The 21,411-nt window shown below is 36.5% G+C and overlaps 1 protein-coding gene across 1 annotated transcript in view; it reads right to left on the bottom strand.

Moving 5' to 3' along the window:
* Nucleotides 1-21,411, bottom strand: part of hoatz (HOATZ cilia and flagella associated protein) — a 97,558-nt gene that overhangs the window by 58,204 nt on the left and 17,943 nt on the right. Inside the window, exon 2 of the mRNA XM_039763950.1 lies at nt 3,878-4,071. Within this exon, the coding sequence (XP_039619884.1) occupies nt 3,878-4,070 (193 nt within the window). The 5' untranslated portion in view covers nt 4,071. The remainder of the gene's footprint in view (nt 1-3,877; nt 4,072-21,411) is intronic.

Raw genomic sequence — 21,411 nt, 5'->3', positions numbered from 1 at the left:
AATGCCTACTGATCCTCAGCTCCAGATTTTTTCGTCTGTGTACATAGAACTGATGTGACTTGCCAAAAAACTCCAGTTTTGTCTCATCTGACCAAAGTACGTCTCCAAGAAAATTTTGTGGCTTGTCAATATGCATTTTAGCAAATTCCAGTTTAGCTTTTTTACGTTTTTCTTTCAATGGTGGTGTCCTCCTGGGCCTTCTTATATTGACCCCACTTTCACTCAAAAAGTGCCAGGTGGTGCAATCAGAAACTGACATTGACCTTGGAGTTCAGCTTGTATGCCTTTGGAAGTTGTCCTTGGCAGTTTGTCTGACATTCTTGCTATCCTTCTTCGATTTGATTCTTCGAGATTGGGTGCAGTCCAATAGACCTTAAACTTCTTAATAATATTTGCAATTGTTGTCACAGGACCATCAATCTTCTTGGAGATGGTCTTATAGAGTTTGCCTTTAACATGTTTGTCTATAATTTTCTTCTTGATCTCATCAAACAACTCTTTCATTTTGCTTTCGCTGTCCATGTTCAGTGTGGGACACAAAATGATACCAAACAACAGAGTGACTACTTTTCTCCATTTAAGTAACAACAAATGTGTCCTGGTCATTTTAGAATATCTTTGTAGAATAAACAATACTTTACCTCTTTTCACACTTATTTTGCTTTACTCAATGATATATCAAAGGTATGTAGGTATACATGGGACAATTGCTTTTCATTCAATCACTTTTTAGGGCGCATGCAGCACTTTTTTAATGAGCTAAGGGCACCAACAAATCTGTCCATGTCTGTACATTCAAAGATTGCCACTACTGCAGTTATATATGTTAATCTGCCCATTTGCTGTTATATAATGTTACTGATTGTAATTGTAACAGATGTTAATTGCTTATTATTCCAAAATGGCAAACTTAATGAAATTATGTTTAATAAAAACATGTATAATAAAACTGAATTAACTTAAAATCCAAGCCACATGGCATTTCAAACAGTTCATTAGAAAGGGTGGTTGTAATGGAGGGGGTCAATGCATAACTGAGTCAATGTAACATCTGAGTCAAAGGGCGTGACACAACTCAGATAAAGTTGTTCAAAAGTTCCATTAAGAAACTGGATTGTAAGGTGGGAGTTAGGTTGGGAGTTACAAAATCAAAACAACGCCAAAACAGTTTAGTCAATGGCAGTGAATTTTTCATATTGTTTGGCCCTACTTAAACAATGAGGACTACATTCAATGTCAGTGATTCAATGGAAATGAAGGTACAATGATTTGATGCACTCCTAAAAATAAAGATGCCAGATTGGTTAATCAGAGTGATGTCATAGAGGAAACATTTTTGGTTCCCAAAAGACCCATTAACATGAAGGTTCCAGAAAGAACTTTTAATTTATACAGGCTCTATACAGTAAATAATCTTGAACAGATGGCAACAGATTTGAGAAATACCACCGGGTTGTGATTTTAAACTGATTCTTCCTGCAAACAATAACTCAGACCAAGTTCAGATTTTTTAACCTATTAGTATCCTGCTTGGTTGCCTACCATATATTAAATAGTTCCATTTTTTTCTGCATATTAGGAAGTATTTCAAAATACAAAGAGCCAACCTCATATGCAAAGAACCTGTCCCAGAATGAAATGGTGTTTGGGCAAGGAATAGTTCTACAAGGAACCTTACTACCCAGTAATCAAAGTGTCATTAAAGAACCATCATTTTTAAGAGTGTTAGACACCAATACAAAAATCATCACTGTGAAGCAACTATGTCCACTTTCACAGAATTTTTGTATTAACATTTTTGTTCATGAAATTTAAAATAAAGAATTCCTGGAGCATCAACAGTTTAATTGAGGAGTTAAAATGATGAGTTATAAAACAGCAAATTACTCCAGAACAGCCGAGTTTCAAAAGTTTCACCATAAATGGGAGTTCAATATGAGGAATAACACAAAAACTGGTAGTTTATCCCGTGATATGTTGCATGCTATATTGGGGTCCTCAATCACGGTCCTGAAGGGCTGCAATGGCTACAGGTTTTAATTACAGCCAGTTTCCTAATTAGAACTCAGTCCTTGCTTATAATGAATCTTAGTATATAATTATTATATCCTGTTAGTGCTTTCATTCATCAAAGACAAATTTTAGTTACATTGTAGATTGGGGATCTTCAATTACAGTTCTGGAGGTCCACCATGGCTGCAGGTTTTCACTTCAACCAATTTCTTAACGAGAACCACACTAAAGCAATACTTTTTAAGGCTAAATTTGTCTGTTACAGTACATACAATTCAGAACACTTAATTGCCAAATTTAGTTTTCTATCAGCTGCATTTAAGATTTAATTGTTGTCTGTTTTCTTAACCAGACATTAGTGTAAAAGAAATGCAGATAACCAATAAACCAGCAGCTCTCCAGCTAACCTGCTTCCTTTCAAACCTGTACATATAAACCATTAAGTATCTGTGTTAAAAAAAATGTTTAGAAACAAATGAGATGGGAATTGGAAGGACCGTTGTGTCTAAATCTGTTCTACTCCACAAAATACATGGATAATGCTCTCAGTAAAGGAAACTCTACGGTGCATTTAAGTTTTCTCTTGGATGAATGAAAGTATTAACAAACAAAATAGTATATACTGTATTCTAAGTTTCATTAGCAGCAAGGACTGTCGTCTAATTAAGAAGCTAGTTGCAGCCACTGCGGCCCTATAAGGACCATGATTGAGGACTCCTGCGCTATATCAAAAATTTGATTATGCAACAAGCCATACAATTTATTAACGAGAGATTGAACAACTATTCGCAAAACCACATTCAGCTGGAAAATACAAAGAAATAGCATTCATGGTTTTAATCCAATGAAGGGAAGACTTCACTTCTAAATGCATTTTCATAAACAGTGCCTACAAATATTGTAGGTTTTGCGCGGATAATCCTTCATACAGATCTCCTGTTAAAGTTAACCAAAACACGAGCCCAAACTTCCTGAACAACGGGTAGCAGTGACCCCTTGCGGCCAGTGCTGCTCCACACAGAAGTGTGTACTGTGAAACGGGCATGTATTTTTTTTTCACAATAATACCAGGTCAATTTCATTGTCGTGTGTACATGTAAAAAGAAATTCATACTTGCAAGTCAACTCGGCGCCTGTCCTTGCTATTAGGATACATTTTCTTTTTATTTAAAGAGCTTGTTTTTGCCTTAGGGTTCATTCCGAATCACCCCATCTCAAAAAATACAAGTGTTGCTCAAAATTGATTTGTCTTTTTCAGTATTCACGTCCTCTGCGCACATATGTCCGTTTAGCTATGATCTTAATCGCTTAATCATGCGCATGGGTGCGGGGGATTGTGGTAGTCTTGAGAGCATCCGTCGTAAATCAGCATTCGTACCCAGATGGGATGCCAGCCAGTCACAGGGCACATTCATAAACCTAGTTAGACATCAGTAATTAACTTAAAGTGTAGTCTTTACAATGCAGGACAAATATAAAAAACTTTTAAGAAATGTGACAGTGTATATGAAACAGATCGAATTTCACACAGACCTTTGTTTTAAAAATGACGTCCTTTGTCTGTTGGTTGTAGGTCAAAAAATGTTGACAGCCCTTACAAAGAAACAGCATTTTAAACATGAGACTATAATAAACGCATGGGGATTATATTCCAAAGATGCCGACAAGAGCTAAATTCGCATCGTGTAGCTCAGCAGGAGTGTCTTCACAGAGAAACATACAAACCACACGTTGTCTGTCGCTGTTATTTCATTTGTATTTTGTAAGTTTATGCTGCTTAGGTTTATCATTACCGGTAATGCTGGCATTATGTGTCACAGTGATGAACGTTACCTAACAAAACAAACCACGATCTTGTACTCACTTGGCTGAATTCCATCTGCCACTTTCAACCTTTGCCGAATGTCTCCCGAAACCAGCCGCGACTCCAGAGTAGGGTGTAGAATTGCCGAATTCCAGAAGATTTTAGCGCATGACACATCCTGTTCAGAAGAATCGAAGAAAATGGTAAAGTTTTTCTCGTAATCAGGCTCAGGATCTTCTCGCTGCTCGGACATCCTGCCAGTGTAAAGAGAAACGCTGCTGTTACCATGGAAACGAGACGCTACTGCCCGCGCTTCCGGTCTTCACCACTTACGCGTCTTCTGTTGAAAAATGACCAACAGGATTATTAGTGTTTTTCGACGTAAGGAGACATTAGTACCAAATTTATCAGTGCACCACAAAAAAATAAAACGATCAAATGAACTCATAACTAAGCATTATTCAAAAACATTAAACCTCATGCGCAGATATTCCTACAAACTAAATAATAACCTTTTTATGTTCCTCGTATTAATCTTTTCATCTATAACACATTTTAGTGGGTATAAGACAAATGAAAAAGTTTGGCATTACTGTCTCAATATTTCGGAAATTAACTGTGTATTACGATAGATTGCCTGCTTCCAAAAGGTTGTTAGATCAGAGAGGGTCCAAACGTGGCATGATACAGGGGAAGTTAAAGGGAAAATAAAGGTCGCCTGCGATGATGATACAAAAACACCTTTAAACAACAAGAGGACTGCAGAGTCTACTGAACACTACCACTGATCCAGAGGATGGCACCACAAATAACCCTCAGAGCCACCACTACCCCACCCTGGGCTGCAGTTAATTTACTGCTTCCTGTTAACTGCTCAAGTCCAGTCAAGAGGTGAGTTGGTGTGGCCAGATATAGGAAGAGTTACAGAATAGGAGGGTGGCGGGCATGATGCCAAACCAATGAGGTTACCGAAAGTCTAAGTAACTTGCCCAGTTAGTGAGGTGGGATGTATTTTGCTTTAATTTATCTAATACTTTTTATCTCTTCCAGTAATCTTCGCTTCCTTCATATTGATTAGTAAGTGTAATACTTTAAGGGTTTGTAGTGGTCATCAGCACTGATTCCAGGCATAGAGTATCAGTGGTAGGAGGGACCCTGCTGTAACAGTATATTATGAATGCTGAGAAAATTAGAAGAAAAGTAAAAATCTTCTGCTGAAAGACTACATACTGACGGATAGTATATATTGTTGTGGGAAAAGATCAGTGGTGAAGATTCCCAACAATAGTACTAAAGTACTGTTAAGAATATGTGAATGGAATGGAAATGCACTTCTAATCAATAACCACAAGCTTGCAGTATGCAGTTTTACACCACTTGCACTATTTATTACCACATTTGTATTAGGTTGATTGCTTTTTAATCAAATGCATTAATCCAAATATGGACATACAGATAGTTCATGAATAAAACATGCTGTGGTTAATGGATGGTGAGAAGGAAATGATTGCTTTTAACAGTGTACACCCTACACAACCTCTTGATGCTAGAAATACAGTTAAAGAGCACTAAATATGAAAATATCTGTCCCAATAATTTATGTTGATTTTAATCAGGTGATTACACAAAAACATCCATATACAATCATACACTGATCCTATTACTTATACCTTAAGTATTGTACAGTATATTCTGAAGTCTGGTATCAGCCAAGTACCTAAATTATCATACAATTTGATTTCTTCCATGTATGTTTCAACACCAATACAAGAACAATGACCTTAAAATCATGTATACTGTCCATTAAGATAAAGTATTTAAATATACTGTACAAATGTGGTGATACACAAATATACTGTACAAATGTGGTGATACTAAGATACACGTTATACACAGTAAGTATGCAAATTAGACACAGAAATGATATGGATATTTAACTCCACTTACACCAGCAACATATTGTTCCTGGTACACACCATATGGTGAATTGGAAACGGCAACATTGCCTTGTAGGACCACTTGTATGAAAGGGTGGGCTGTGAAAGCCCGACACCCTGTCTAATGTCAGGCATGCCATGTGCACTGGGTTTGAACAAGCATCTTAAGGAAGTGAATGGAGGGGGATTTGTACATTAATTTAATTACACATATCTCTATCAGTCTTTTACAATTCCCTTTTTATACAAAATTTGATAGTATCCTTCTTTTAATAGATTGCAAGCATTGTTATAACTACAAGAAATTATACCTGTCATGGCCAAAAATATTGGCTCCCCAGCACTTTATTCAGAAAATGGACCACTTCTAGATAGTTGCAATTACAAATGCTCTGGTATTCAAATGATTATGTGTTTTGTTTGTATTAGAAAAACACAAAAAAAAGCAAAGGAAAAAAGTCAAAATCTGATATCATCCCACACAGAACTCCACAAGTGGTTTTGACAAAATTATCGGAACCCGCCACTTAATATTTGATAGCACACCCATTGGAAACAATAACTGTAATCACTCGCTTTCCATAACTATGAAAGAGTTTCTTACACCTCTCAACTGGAATTTTGGACCATGCTCCTTTTTCCAAATGCTCCAGGTCTCTCAGATTTGAGGGATGTCTTCTCCTAACTACAGTTTTGAGATCTCTCCACTGGTGTTCTAAGGGATTTAGATTTGAACTCATTGCTGGTTACTTCAGAACTCCACAACTTGTCTTAAACAATTTCTGGGTGCTTATTAAAGTATGGTTGGGTCATTGTCCTGCTGAAAGACCCATGCACACAAAGTGCCAGAAACTACAAATGAACCCCAAAATATCTGTGAACCTCCACCATATTTGACGATTGAGACAGTGTTCTTTTTTTTGAAGGTCTCATTTTATTTGCTATCAACCGTGCAATGTTTTGCTTTACTAAAAGCTCAACTTTGGACTCATCTGTCCCAGATGTTCTCCCAGACAGATGTTGATTTCTTCTGGTAAGCTTGGGCAAACTCCTATCTGGCTTTTTATGTCTATTTGGGTCATTCTGGGTCTCCTACCATAGCATCCCATTTCTTTTAGATGGTGACGGATAGTGTGAGCTGACACTGTTATACCCTATGTATGCATGTCGGCTTGAATTCATTTGGAAGTTGATTGATTTTCTTTATCCACCATTCAAACAATTCCTTGCTCTTCTTTTCTCCATGCTTAGTGTGGTACACGCAGACACAAAAATTACACCAACTTTTTTCCATTTAAAATAGGTTGCAAGTGTGATTTCTATACTGCGAGCACCTGTTACTTTTAAAAAATACAAATTAAAGGAACATCACATGACTGAAATCTAATAATTTTTTAAAATGTTGAAAATGTGCCAATAATTTTGTCCAGTCCATTTCTGGAATTCTGTGTGGCATATCAGATTTCACTTTTTTCTCAACTTTTTTTTTTTCTTGTTTTCCAGTTCAAACAAAACAAACATGCAAATAACAAAGCATTTGCAAATGCAACAATTTTCTGGGAAAAGTGATGCATTTTCCAAATGAAGCACAGGAGTTCCAATAATATTGACAAGATTTGTCAGTTAGTCATTTTGTAACCTGCTATGTCCTGAACAGGGTTGCAGAGGGTGCTGGAGCGGAGCTTACCCCAGCCAGCATAGTGTGCAATGCAGGAGCAAACCCTAGAGAGGGTGCCAGTCCATCGCAAGGTGAACACACACACACAAAAACAGACTACACACTAGGGCCTATTCAGAATTGCCAATCCACCTAACTTGTATGTCTTTGGACTTTGGGAGGAAACCGGAGCACCCAGAGGAAACCCACACAGACCCAGGGAAAACATGCAAACGCCACGCAGGGAGGACCCTGAACCCTGATCTGCTTACTGTGAGGCAGCATTGCTACAGCTGCACCAACATGCCATCCGACATGATATGTAATCATGTTAAAACCCTCCATTTAAACAGTATCTATAGATAAAAGTTATGTAACAAACGTAATGCCACATTAACATTTTGTTGTCCACTAAATAATTTACATAAACATAAAAGCAAATGTTGTATGTGAAAAAGTAAGTACCCCTTATGGAAACCAGGGGAGCTCCAACTCCCTCAACCCCGACAAAGGCAAGAAGTGACACATGTTCAGCACAACGCAGGTTTATTTTCACACATGGAGTGCATCTCCCTCACTCCCCACAACAGCACAGTACATAAGCACCAAATACAGTCCTTCTTCTTCTTTCTTTGTCATCCTCCTCCAGTCCTCTTCTTCGCAAACTTTATCCCCCTTCCTCCTGACTCTGGATCCATTAATGGAGTGAGGTAGCTCCTTTTAAGCAGACCCTGGGAGTGTTCCAGGTGGTTTATTAATCAGACATGGAATCAACACATGGTGTTGCGAAAGCCCCCTGTAGTAATCTGCAGCGGAACCCAACAGGGCTGAGCCACTCCTATACTCTCTTCCTCGGTCCTTCCATGCAGCTGGCATCCCTGCCAGGTAATTGCTGTGGCCACCCGTCACAGCCCTTATATTTGTTAATATGGTAGTTTAAAGTATTCTGAATTAATGTTGTTAATACAAACTGAAATTCTGGATTGGTATACAGTAGTTTGATCCATGCACAATCCCTGTAGGCCTTTCCTGGGTGATCCTGTACAGTCAGGACACTTTCAAATAACTGTCAACTTGTCCATGTAAGGCCACCCCAGCAGCCTAAAAGAAGAATGCAAGATGTTGAAAGATGTCTCTAAGAAATCCAGAATTTCACCACAGAAGCTAAAGGTAGCTTTAGCCACTTTTGCTCTCAAAGTACATGAGTCTATTTTCAGAAAGAGGCTAAACAAATTAGATCTACATAGGAGGTGTGCCAGGAAAAGTTTGCTGCCCAGAAATAAACATCAAAGCAAGACTGAAGCCTGCCCATGAACACAGAACTTCTAGAACAATGTGCCCTGGAGACACAAGGCAAAGATAGTCATTTGACCGTCATCAGAATACTCTTGCATCAACCAGCTCTAGAGGAACAACTGTCTTGTGGCATCTCTTGGTAAGTTGTTCATAGTTAATTGTCATGATAGACTTCTCAAACTACTTCTCATTTGCAGCAGGATTCCTATAGTGTTTATTCCATTCTAACAGTGTTTCCGAAATGTAATCATTGTGTCCGTAAGATGTTGGTATTATGTCTATATAACACAGGTTCATTGTTGTGTAAAAAGTAATCTCTATTCATACAGTATGTATCGTTAATATGTAAGCAATTTTACTGTTTGTTATTTCAGACTCATTTATTGTTCAGGTATTTGTAGTTTTAAATGTACTGTTATTTGCAAACAGTAATATTTATGCTTAAGTATTACTGTTCATGAATCGTGCCTCTTGTAACATTGTTTAAACAAGCATCAATATTTCCAAATTTGTTTAATGACAGTGCCAGGTGCATAAAGTTTTAAGTACAAAATAGTATTTTATTCATTGTTATCAGTTACAGTATAATAGTGTTTACTGCAGTTTGTTCGCTATGTCATTTAGTTCAGTCATGTTCTTAGTTATGATTGGCATTTATTATAGTAGTTTTAAATACATATTTTCTTTTTCCTGTCCCTTATTGTTAAAGGAATCACACAGACACGTGTACAAGTATATATAATCATCATCTTCTAGCCTTGATGTAAACAACTTCCTGAATATATGAGTGCCATGGATTTGTATTTTAATAATTATTTTGGACATCTTATTGGACAACCAGTGGCGATTGCACTTTCAACTCAGAACTTCAATTAAAGAATCAGTGAGATCACAAGTTGAGTAATTATTCAACACCTTTGCAACAGGCTGCGTTGCTGCATCAGCACCTAAGCAGCTCACCATCACAGAATTCACTATGAATTCTTCATTGTACCAGAGACTACTTGAGGATAACATGAGACCATCAGACAGAAGATTGAAGCTCAACTTAATATACCAATAAAGCCACCAGCAAATGGCTGAAAATAAAGAAATGTAGGGTCCTGGAATGGCCATGTCAAAGCCTGGATCTGAATCCCATCAAGATGCTGAGGGATGGATTTTAAATAAGCTTTACACATAAAACACACCTTACACATCACACAGCTGAAAGACTTTGGCATGGAGGAGTGTAAAGAACTTTTTCCCAGACATCAGTCTAGCAGACATTTATAAGAACGGCCTATTTATGGTTGTTTCTGTCAAAGGGGGAAATACCAGCCATTAGGGCCAAGGGTGGACTTAATGTTTCCACTAAATCAAAGTGCACATCTTTCCATTTTTGATGAATAAATTATTGCATTTTTTCCTCATAAACATTGCCTTTATCAAAAGATACTGTTTAAATGAAGACCAAATCTTGGTATATCCACATATGTTAAAAAAGGGAAAAGCTTCATGGGGTGTAGTTACTTTTTCATATGACTAACTAGTGAATCTAGTTTGTAGACAAATTATTAAAATAAAACGTCTGTACCTGTGTGTGGAACCATCAACAGAACAACAGCTCTCTTTCTCTCAGCACAATATATACAGCCCTTTTAGTAGTCCATCATATCACATCACTATTGGCCTTGTAAAACATCTTTTCCTTAAGCCCTCAGTACCTTTGTCATGAAAGTATCAAACAGATGTTTTAGCTCCTCTTCCAGTATGGTCTTTGACATGCTGATATTCCAACACCCTATTCACATTGTTGTTTCCTTTCACTTTTTAACAGAGATTGTCTCACCAGAAGAGGTTCTACAATACAGCTTAAGCTTACCAAAAAACATCTTAGCCATGCCACAACCAACAAATCATGAAAAAAAACAAATAAGGCTTAGGTTTTAAAATAGAGGTTGCAAATGAATAAAATTAATTTAGTTTGAATGCCTCTTTCCCTACAGCCTATGATTACCTAATAATCGTCCAGATAATACAAGCAGTTTGCTTGATTAAAAAAAAATAACATCAAAAACAAACATAAAATGCCTTATTTTTTACTCTTTGCATTCCAAGAAGATGCCGTGGGAAATTAAATCTGGGTTGTGCACACAAGACCAGAAGTCCTAGTAGAAGGAATCACCTTGATAAAGCCAAAAATATATGTCAAGCTTTGTTACCATTGTAGCTGGTCTTGAGTATGGATAGTTCTATTAATGACCACCTGATGTTAATGCAATATTAAAAGAAACTGAAAATGTGGAGGGAGTTAGCTGTGTGAAACCTCTCAGTTCTGCAGCCACCGCCCATTAACCACCAGGCCCTAATGATCTCAGTAAGCTGAAAGACATCAGCCTTTTAAAGCCAAAGCTAGCAAAGAATGGAAGACAGAGGAATCTATGGCCAATATAAATAAAGAATAATTCTAATGTAAAATGTTCACAGAGCAATATTTCCCTATTAAACGTACTTCCATTCCTTAGACTTGTGTATTTAGATCTATATTAATGTTTGCGATGTAAAAAATGAATCAAGGTAAAATAATGCTTAAAATACTCTCACTCTCAGCTGTTCCTCAATTGGCATTTGCATCTAACCTATGCAAACAGAGCAGGACTATGTACCTTTCTGGCTTACACTGACTACCAAGCCACCAGGCTGCTAGTCAGCAGAAACCACTCACAGGCATCTCTCAATTGCCCTGGAAGTGTCTACATATTCTCCAGGACAGTCTAAATAAACTTGATGGGATTATGTAGACCTGATCAGCCTAACTGAGCATGTTTTTACAGTAAGTCTCTCAAGGAAAATAAATACCATTTATCTTTTCATAAATGGCGCTGGCTTGTGTGTATTATACAGTGGTGTGAAAAACTATTTGCCCCCTTCCTGATTTCTTATTCTTTTGCATGTTTGTCACACAAAATGTTTCTGATCATCAAACACATTTAACCATTAGTCAAATATAACACAAGTAAACACAAAATGCAGTTTTTAAATGATGGTTTTTATTATTTAGGGAGAAAAAAAATCCAAACCTACATGGCCCTGTGTGAAAAAATAATTGCCCCCTTGTTAAAAAAATAACCTAACTGTGGTGTATCACACCTGAGTTCAATTTCCATAGCCACCCCCAGGCCTGATTAATGCCACGCCTGTTTCAATCAAGAAATCACTTAAATTGGAGCTGCCTGACACAGAGAAGTAGACCAAAAGCACCTCAAAAGCTAGACATCATGCCAAGATCCAAAGAAATTCATGAACAAATGAGAACAGAAGTAATTGAGATCTATCAGTCTGGTAAAGGTTATAAAGCCATTTCTAAAGCTTTGGGACTCCAGCGAACCACAGTGAGAGCCATTATCCACAAATGGCAAAAACATGGAACAGTGGTGAACCTTCCCAGGAGTGGCCGGCCGACCAAAATTACCCCAAGAGCGCAGAGACGACTCATCCGAGAGGTCACAAAGACCCCAGGACAACGTCTAAAGAACTGCAGGCATCACTTGCCTCAATTAAGGTCAGTGTTCACGACTCCACCATAAGAAAGAGACTGGGCAAAAACGGCCTGCATGGCAGATTTCCAAGATGCAAACCACTGTTAAGCAAATAGAACATTAGGGCTCGTCTCAATTTTGCTAAGAAACATCTCAATGATTGCCAAGACTTTTGGGAAAATACCTTGTGGACTGATGAGACAAAAGTTGAACTTTTTGGAAGGCAAATGTTCTGTTACATCTGGTGTAAAAGGAACACAGCATTTCAGAAAAAGAACATCATACCAACAGTAAAATATGGTGATGGTAGTGTGATGGTCTGGGGTTGTTTTGCTGCTTCAGGATCTGGAAGGCTTGCTGTGATAGATGGAACCATGAATTCTACTGTCTACCAAAAAATCCAGAAGGAGAATGTCCGGCCATCTGTTTGTCAACTCAAGCTGAAGCGATCTTGGGTGCTGCAACAGGACAATGACCCAAAACAACACAGCAAATCCACCTCTGAATGGCTGAAGAAAAACAAAATGAAGACTTTGGAGTGGCCTAGTCAAAGTCCTGACCCCAATCCAATTGAGATGCTATGGCATGACCTTAAAAAGGCGGTTCATGCTAGAAAACCCTCAAATAAAGCAGAATTACAACAATTCTGCGAAGAAGAGTGGGCCAAAATTCCTCCAGAGCACTGTAAAAGACTCATTGCAAGTTATCGCAAATGCTTGATTGCAGTTATTGCTGCTAAGGGTGGCCCAACCAGTTATTAGGTTCAGGGGGCAATTACTTTTTCACACAGGGCTATGTAGGTTTGGATTTTTTTTCTCCCTAAATAATAAAAACCATCATCTAAAAACTGCATTTTGTGTTTACTTGTGTTATATTTGACTAATGGTTAAATGTGTTTGATGATCAGAAACATTTTGTGTGACAAACATGCAAAAGAATAAGAAATCAGGAAGGGGGCAAATAGTTTTTCACACCACTGTATATAACACACAAAATCAGTTTATCTTTTTAGTTATTTTATTGCCATATGGCATAAAGATAATAGAATTCTTATTTTGCAAGCACCCTCAGTAAAGAAACAAACATATAATGTACATACAAAAGCAAGAACACAGAAAACATCTACTTTCCAAAATGTACATTGGTTAGCAGTACTTAGTTCTGGTTATGTTAAAGTCAGGCAAAGTTCAAGAGTAAAGCACAGACTTATACATGACAACTCAGATATTGTTGCTAAGTACATAAGTCCAAAAATAGTCAGCTGATGTTTATTTACAGTACAATATTATGATCCAGTCTTTTGTGATGGTACCTATTATGATGTATTCAGTATTGATTTGTTAGACTTTTGACCTTATAACCCTAAACTGGATTGGATCAAGAGTTTTGGGTGCTCTATATGTGGGAGTGAGTTTTTCTGTTCTACTCTTCTACTGTACTGTACTTAATTTCCTCCCAGTCACCGAGATGTTCCATTTGGTTTAAATGTGAATTTTAAACTAGAACTGTAAGAGTAAGTTTGTGTGTTGAGTGAAAGTGGGCCATTGGACATCCTGGCTCCTGACCCAGGATCAATTTCTGCCTTGCACCCAGTGTTGATATGAGCGATTGCCAGTGATACCAAATTGAAATATTAGCTTAGAAGAGAGATGTATTGATGGGGTTTATATCATTATTCAGATATGTGTATCTATGCATTTCACTTTAGTACTATTAGTTTAGATTATGTATTTAGTGATGTTTTGTAAAAACTGTTAATAAAATAAAATTTCAGGTCACTTGTGTTGCACTGTCACCCTGAGTAAATCACTTACTCTCCCTATAATTATGGGAGTACAAATATGTCAGTAAAATACTTTTATGAAGATAAAATTATAACAATACAAAAGATACATTATCAAACAACAATCTATCAGACTCACAGTATCAGTACTCCATTACAGAAGAATTCATAGAATTAGAAAGAAGTTCCATCATAGCTAATCTACAGTACATTAGTTGGTCCTTAGGTGGCAGCATAGGTCACATTAGAGAGTAATGCTACGTAATTATTGTAACAAATATGAAAGCTGTTATTTTCTTCACCTCAAAAATGATTATTATTCTGATGCATTTAATCAATTTGACATTGACACATTATGATAAATGTTTGTTCATATTTCTTTATTAAATTGTTTTACATTTTTCTCCCCACTTAAAAAGTACCTTCTGGCGCAGTCCGTCCCGTTCAGCTGGCCTTGTGGTTAGTGATTGAAAAGGCACGCAATCAGCTAACTACACTGCCTGGTAACCGGGCGGATCAAGACATCAGCAGGCTAAACAGACGCAGTGTCATGGCTATCCTGTGTATATTAAGAAATATATAGAACTTTGCAGCTGTAGATGTATATAACAATAACAATAATAATAATAATAATAAATAATAAAAAGAATAATAACAACAACAATAATAATAGTAACAAATTAAATAATAATTTACATATTTTAAATACTAAAAACAACACCATCTAATCTTCAAATCCAAATCGGGTTACTCTTCTTCAAAGTAGTTCCTTGTAGCCTGTTGTGTTGGTAGTATAGCTAGTGATTGTAGATGCATTGCTAACAATCAGCTAACTACACTGCCTACAAACCAAGCACTAATGAATGAAGGGAAATAATGCAAGATGCAGCAGTGCAGGGAAATCCAGTACCTGCAAGAAATAAAATTAGGTTGTATTTTATAAATGGTAACCATGAGATGAGATTAATAACTTAAAAAACACTGGGGTTTGCACTGGAATTTAACCTTGACTTGATTTCCACTTAAACCCAAAGCTAATCAATGTACAGTAATTACATTTTAAATACAAGCTTGTTTGACCCCTATAGAATATGTATGCGTGTTTTCCTTCCCATTAAGAATTCTATAACTTTTGTTAACTTACTGTTTTGGTAATACAATTTAAATTCACAGCACACTGCAGATTAAAAGCCCAATTATTTTTATTTCTGACTCATAACTCTACAATTTAAACCACATAAAGTAGGAACAGCAGACTTTATTTAAATAAATCCATAACTCAAGAATGGTGCTAAAAAATCTTTCCAAACCAATACATATACAGTATACCAACCTAAAACTGTCAGCAGGACTTTCAGAACAGGACATTCCATACATACTCCAACTCAAGTAGAAATACTTTTTAATTAACTCCCTGATGAAATAAATACCGGAGGTGAATAAACTAAGGTTATTCATTCTGGTAAAAATCTGCTAAAATGACGGATTTAAATATTTGGTATTAATGTTATAACAACGTCATTGAACTTGTCTGATAATTTCAGTTTTAAATAAATTAATGAAAACAAATTATCGCTTTAAAATGGTATAGCATCCACACCCGGTAACAATATTTGCTTTTCAGTATAAAGTGCCACCGAGTTTTGTTCAGATACTAAATATTTTTTCATATCTAACGAAAACCAGCATTTTGTTAATATACACCAGAACAATGTATAAAACAGACTCCAAAGACGTACATGATCTTAAGAGACAGAAGCGTAAAATAATTACTTTGAAAGCTGTTTCACTAGTGGGTGTTGTCAACTTTTGTTACATTCAGGCAAGGGGTGAAGTCTTAAAATGAACGAAGAGCTGCGTCTAGTGCAAAAGAAATTGAGCCACGTCAAACCCCCAAAGGGGAGAAGGCTGGGACAGTAACTTTTTTTAAAATCATATTTCTTAAAAAATCGCTAAGTGTTCTAAAGTCACCGAACGCACCCGACAATATGACTAAGATACCTGTCAAAGCGATCCAAGGAGCGCGGCTCTCAGGATCCAAGTTGCTCGCACTTCTGGCGAGCTTCTGTATACAAGCTGTAGTCATGGACGTGTGACGCCATCAAATCAGTAGGGTCAAAGGGCTTTTAACTGTACAGGTGAAGAGTGGCCTCACCTGAACAGAGACAGAGCAGCGCAGACACCCCGGGGTATGAAGGGAATTGCCGTTTTTCACCGACTAGAAACTTTAAAGAACATCCTGTGACTCCGATTAAAACAGGATAAAACAGTACATATATATCTAATGTAATCTGTGTTTGTGTGTGTAAATCCCTTACAGTAAAGTACAAAGCTGTCACAACACAAAGATGTAGGTTTAGTGATAAATAATAGTTTAATTCAGGGCCTTGTCGGACTGACCAAATCTAACTACTGAACACAAGATATGACAAACTTGAATGGACGTGCAAATCTGCATTCACAGTGGGGCCAATTTGGAGTTACTGCCTACTCAAACGACTTTCGGCTCATGAAAGGAAAACCGGAGCATCTTTTAATAATACATTCCCGTAATTCGGGACTGTCCAACACCACGAGCATTTTTAGGAAAAAAACAGCTAGTGTTGCAAGACAGTGTACTATTTACACTGATTCCTAATCCTCTAATTGGGATACAATTATAAAATGATAAATCTAAAGTGATGTACTATTCTTTTTGTGTGCCGATTTGTTTTGTTTAGGCGAAATTATCCTAGTATACCACTTGGAAAAGCAAAGCCTTATATCATTCAAAACAACAAGTCTGTGATTCACTGCAGACTAATAAATTAAAGATAAACATTGATAACTGATTAAATTTGAGTAAAAGTTATATTTTTGACAGTACGCTGACGCAGTGGGCGCAAGGCCAAAGTCAACTCTGTGCAGTTTCCATACAGGACATACAGTTTAAAGTCTCCCAGTTAATACATTTCAATAACATTAATAGAAAATCTGTGGGACGGTCAAAGAACAGAAATATTCTTGTGCAAACGCTTCGAAATACGGAAAATATGCAAGCTCAACACAAGTAGTTCCTGGGGTGGGTTTCGAACAGATACTTTTGAAGACAGACAGAAAATCACTGCGGAAACGACCCCAAAACTGATTAAACGGATTTAAGACGTTACACCTGTCTGACCTTAATTTTAATTCAGTTCCTAACTGCACAAATGTTTCAATAAGTACATGTTTTATATTCAAATAAATCTTAATGAATATCATAGAAACAAAAGCGATCGATAGATAAGATAGATAGATAGAGCTGCCTAAAGAAAATGTTTCACATTTCTCGGGTAAGTTCGGAAGGAATTTAGCACATGAATAAGGTCGCACTCTCTACTAACTTCACTATTGTTATTTTTCAACGATGATGTGCAAAGCTATGCAGAGAATCACGCAATGGTCTCCCTTCGACTACATTCTACGCGAATATCATACTGGTACTGTTCTTTTTTACTCTTATTTGTCAGCGAATACCAGTCAATTTAGTTTACATAGCGCCGTCTGCCGCTATTGCAGCCACAAGACAATTAATTAACTATGATAAACGAATAGAACAAAATATTACGTGAAAATTCAAATACTAAAAGTAAAACATTTGCATCAACTTAAAGGTTCGACCGGGCCAACACATATACATCCAAAGTCAGAAGCAGCTGTCCCAGAAAACGTTGAACTGTTTTTATTATAGGACTGTGAAATGATTGTTTTCTTAAGTAACAGAATGAAATAATTTCCACTATTATTTGTTATGTAACGTTAAAAAGATTAAGTATACTTGTACACTTACCCCACACAATAGCATTTGATGTTAATAGTTAAAGAGATTTTGTTTCAAATCACCAACCTTTCCACTGCACCAAACGAAATCACACGTTATTTTATTAATCTTAATTGGCTGATGCAACCAACAGCATCAACATAGTCACGTCATATTTTCTAATTTGTGAAAATAAACCCTGTCGCAAATTGTCATTGACCTCTTGCATAATCCAAAATTAATTTACTGCGTATATTTTACATATGTTCTTTTCTGTATATTTCAATAAAATCTAAAAATAATGAAGAATCGAATGTATTTCCAAACGCTATACACAATATAAGTTACTCCAACTTATTTATCATCTCTCCAGCCATCAGTTACGAATCCGTTTAACCCACTTCTGGGTTATGGGGACTGCAACATATCTCAGTTGTATCTGAAATTATAAATTCGGATGTATTTGCCTAACGTGCGAAATTAACTCGCATGTTATCGTCTATAATTTTGTTATTCTCGTTTCAAAAGGACCCGAATTTTTTTTTTTTGTTATCTGAAAGCGAATGCCAGCAGTACGGTGTACTTACCAAACTGAGAAGCCTCATGATCTGCTTTCTGCTTAAAGCTGACCTTAAGAGCTTTCGGAGATGTCTTGCTGGCTTTATAGCTCAGGTGTACGCGTCGCGTCTTAACTGACTTTTAAATTTAGCGCCATCCAACGCGGTTTTTCAGGCTTGCAGTCATAGACGCCAATGAAACAAGAGCGGAGTCTTACCCTGAGGAAGTCTATTGGCGGGAGCGCGCGCGCTTGTATATTACCATAACAACGGGACTGGCGTCCACACAGTCATTGAGAAACGAGGAAACTAAAAAGTGTGTCGAAATTGGGCGTATGAAACTCTCACTGCCGACGTAGGAAAGGGGGCCATTGTAAAGACTGACTTATAATTGGTGTAAACGCGAATATTGTCTTTATTGTCAAACTCGAGGGTCGGAGCCTTTCTGGGCTGTCCCACTTCGGCTTTAAAAACATCTTCTTCTGCACACTTTTACAATTGGACATTGAAATGTCCCACTTTCAATCAGCTCAGAAACTAATTTTCAAGCATACAACCGAGGACCTGATTGAGCAATCAGAGCTTGATTCAAGTTTGACACCCCTAGTTTTCAGTAAACAAAACCAAGAACAAGTTTTTCTACTTAACGGCACGTAATAATAAATAGCTCAAATGTTAATTTCAGGGTTCGTTTCAACTGTTATATATTGTCATTGATTCCACCTACATGCACCATCCTACTGCCCAATTCAACACTAGTGATTGTATTTTTTCATTAGTAATGATTAACCAGGGTGCTTGCCATTTCCCTAAATGTTTAAGATGACTTTTTCATATAAAATGTACTCCAATCCACTCTGATACATCTAGCAACAAAATTGATAGAAGATTCAATATATTCTACAGGGAATCTTTATCTTTGAATATGCCCTAAATCACTTTGCAATGTTTCATGATGTGGTGTAATATTCCTCTCATTGAGTATCTAATCGCAAAAGATAAACATGGGTGCCATTACAGTAACTAAAACTGGAAATTAAGCTTTAAAGATTACTGTACAATATTAAGGCAAAAATTTTCACATGAACTTAATTTAAAAACAATTGCTTGATTTTTCATTTATTGTTTTTATTTTATCCATCTATCTGTTTTTTATAATCTACATTTGCAGACATCTTTGTAATTGCTTGAGTAAACTGGAGCTTCTGAAAATTCATCTCCACACAGGTAGATCACTGAAAGTCCAGATAAACAATGCCCAAATTAGATCAATGGAGTTTTGATGTGGACCTGCTAAACACTGCAATAAAGCTCTTTATTTAAATTGGGGTCCATTTGCGTGTGTGTTTTTGGTTACATTTGTTCAGAAGTCATGCAGGAATCATATCATTTCCACTGGTGTATTACAGTATGTAGGTACAGCAAGTCAATACCATCATTGACATCATTCCTGCAAATATCTGTATCCAAATAATGGTAATTAGATTAGATTAGACAGACTTTATTAAACCCATGGGGTATTTCAGACCTCTAATGATGCAGACTCTAACAGAAAACGTTCTGGCAGACTTTACCTTGCAGATGCATTATTGTTTTTTTCTACATTAATACAAAATTATGCTCTTCTTAATAACTTATATATTTCAGCCAGCAAACAAGTACTGTAGCTCTTCTTCCTGAATTTATTACAGCATATTCATGATATCTAATAAAAGCAGGAACAGTTTACTTTTCATCATAATCTAAAATAATGTATGAATACCCTATAATAGAAACAGATGTGGTAACAGTGAAGTTTTCACTGCAGCTTAACTGAAAAAACAAAAATAAAAAACATAAAAGCAAAAGGCCAACATATATTTGAGAATGGCCCCAAATTAGTATATGTCAAAACATATGAACATACTTTTATATTACATTATATTAAAACTTAACAGTACATTGGGTTTATTGATCATATATTTATGAACAATACAAACTATAATCAAAATATTTTTGATGTAACATTTAATTTGCTTAACTCTGAAATTCTTATCAGTTTAATGAAATCTGACAACTGTTTAAAAAATGTATCCATTGAACCATCTATTATCAAACCTACGTCATCCAGTGCTGGGCAATACATACCACTGTTTGTGTGAGTTAACACACACTTGAATTGAACCCTGTGTAAGGATGATTCTTGCTTTATGCCCAATGCTGTCAGGATAAGATTCTGGTTTCTAACAACCCTGAATTGGATTAAAAGGATGTGATAGTGTTATTAAACTTCTATAAAGTCTGATTTGTGAACAAGACTCCAGAGTACTAGTAAAGCGATCTCCCATTGCTATGATGTATGGCTTACAGCAGCAATTTAATATTTAAATAGGATACCGGGTTATAAAATTCACTATGTAGGTTTTAGCGTGATGCACCAGGAATACCTTGTGCAGTTCTGCACTGTACCGTATATCACAAGAAGAACACAACAATATTAGAGAAATTCAACACACTAGCTAAGTGTTTTATATGTGTCAGACGTAGAGTGGTTTTGGTGGTGTCAACAGAAAACATTTTGAAAATGGGCAGGTTAACATCTGAAATACTTCTAAATTGTGGTCTCTTGTAACAATGCTTGACTCATTTAAACTTTTTTTCTCAATCAATGTTTCATTGGCATAATATTTCATGTAAAGCTGGTAAAATGCACCATCATATAGTTTGTTAAATATGAATTTGGATAACAAGAAGGTATATATGGATATGTATATTTACGTTTGAAATACTTATTTTTTCCTCAACTTAAAATAACAATACACTCCACTGTTTTCTGGGCTTCTTTAATGGAGTGTTTTCAATGAAAAATATCACTGAACAGCATCATTAGTAATGTGATTTAAAATGACATTAGCTTTGTGGTAAAACCAAACAGTATATTTTGTCATTTCTTCCATTTTCCAGTCTAATGCCTTCAGCTGGAATCACAAATGCCTGTTGTTTTGTGTTGCCAGAGTAGCAAATAAGCATGTCCATATATGTAAAAACTGCTCAAGGGAACACTCTGACCATCCCCAACATTC

The sequence above is a fragment of the Polypterus senegalus genome, chromosome 9 (assembly GCF_016835505.1).
Source record: "Polypterus senegalus isolate Bchr_013 chromosome 9, ASM1683550v1, whole genome shotgun sequence".
In the NCBI taxonomy this organism is placed as follows: Eukaryota; Metazoa; Chordata; class Cladistia; order Polypteriformes; family Polypteridae; genus Polypterus; species Polypterus senegalus.
This window is presented reverse-complemented; position numbering and strand designations above follow the sequence as displayed.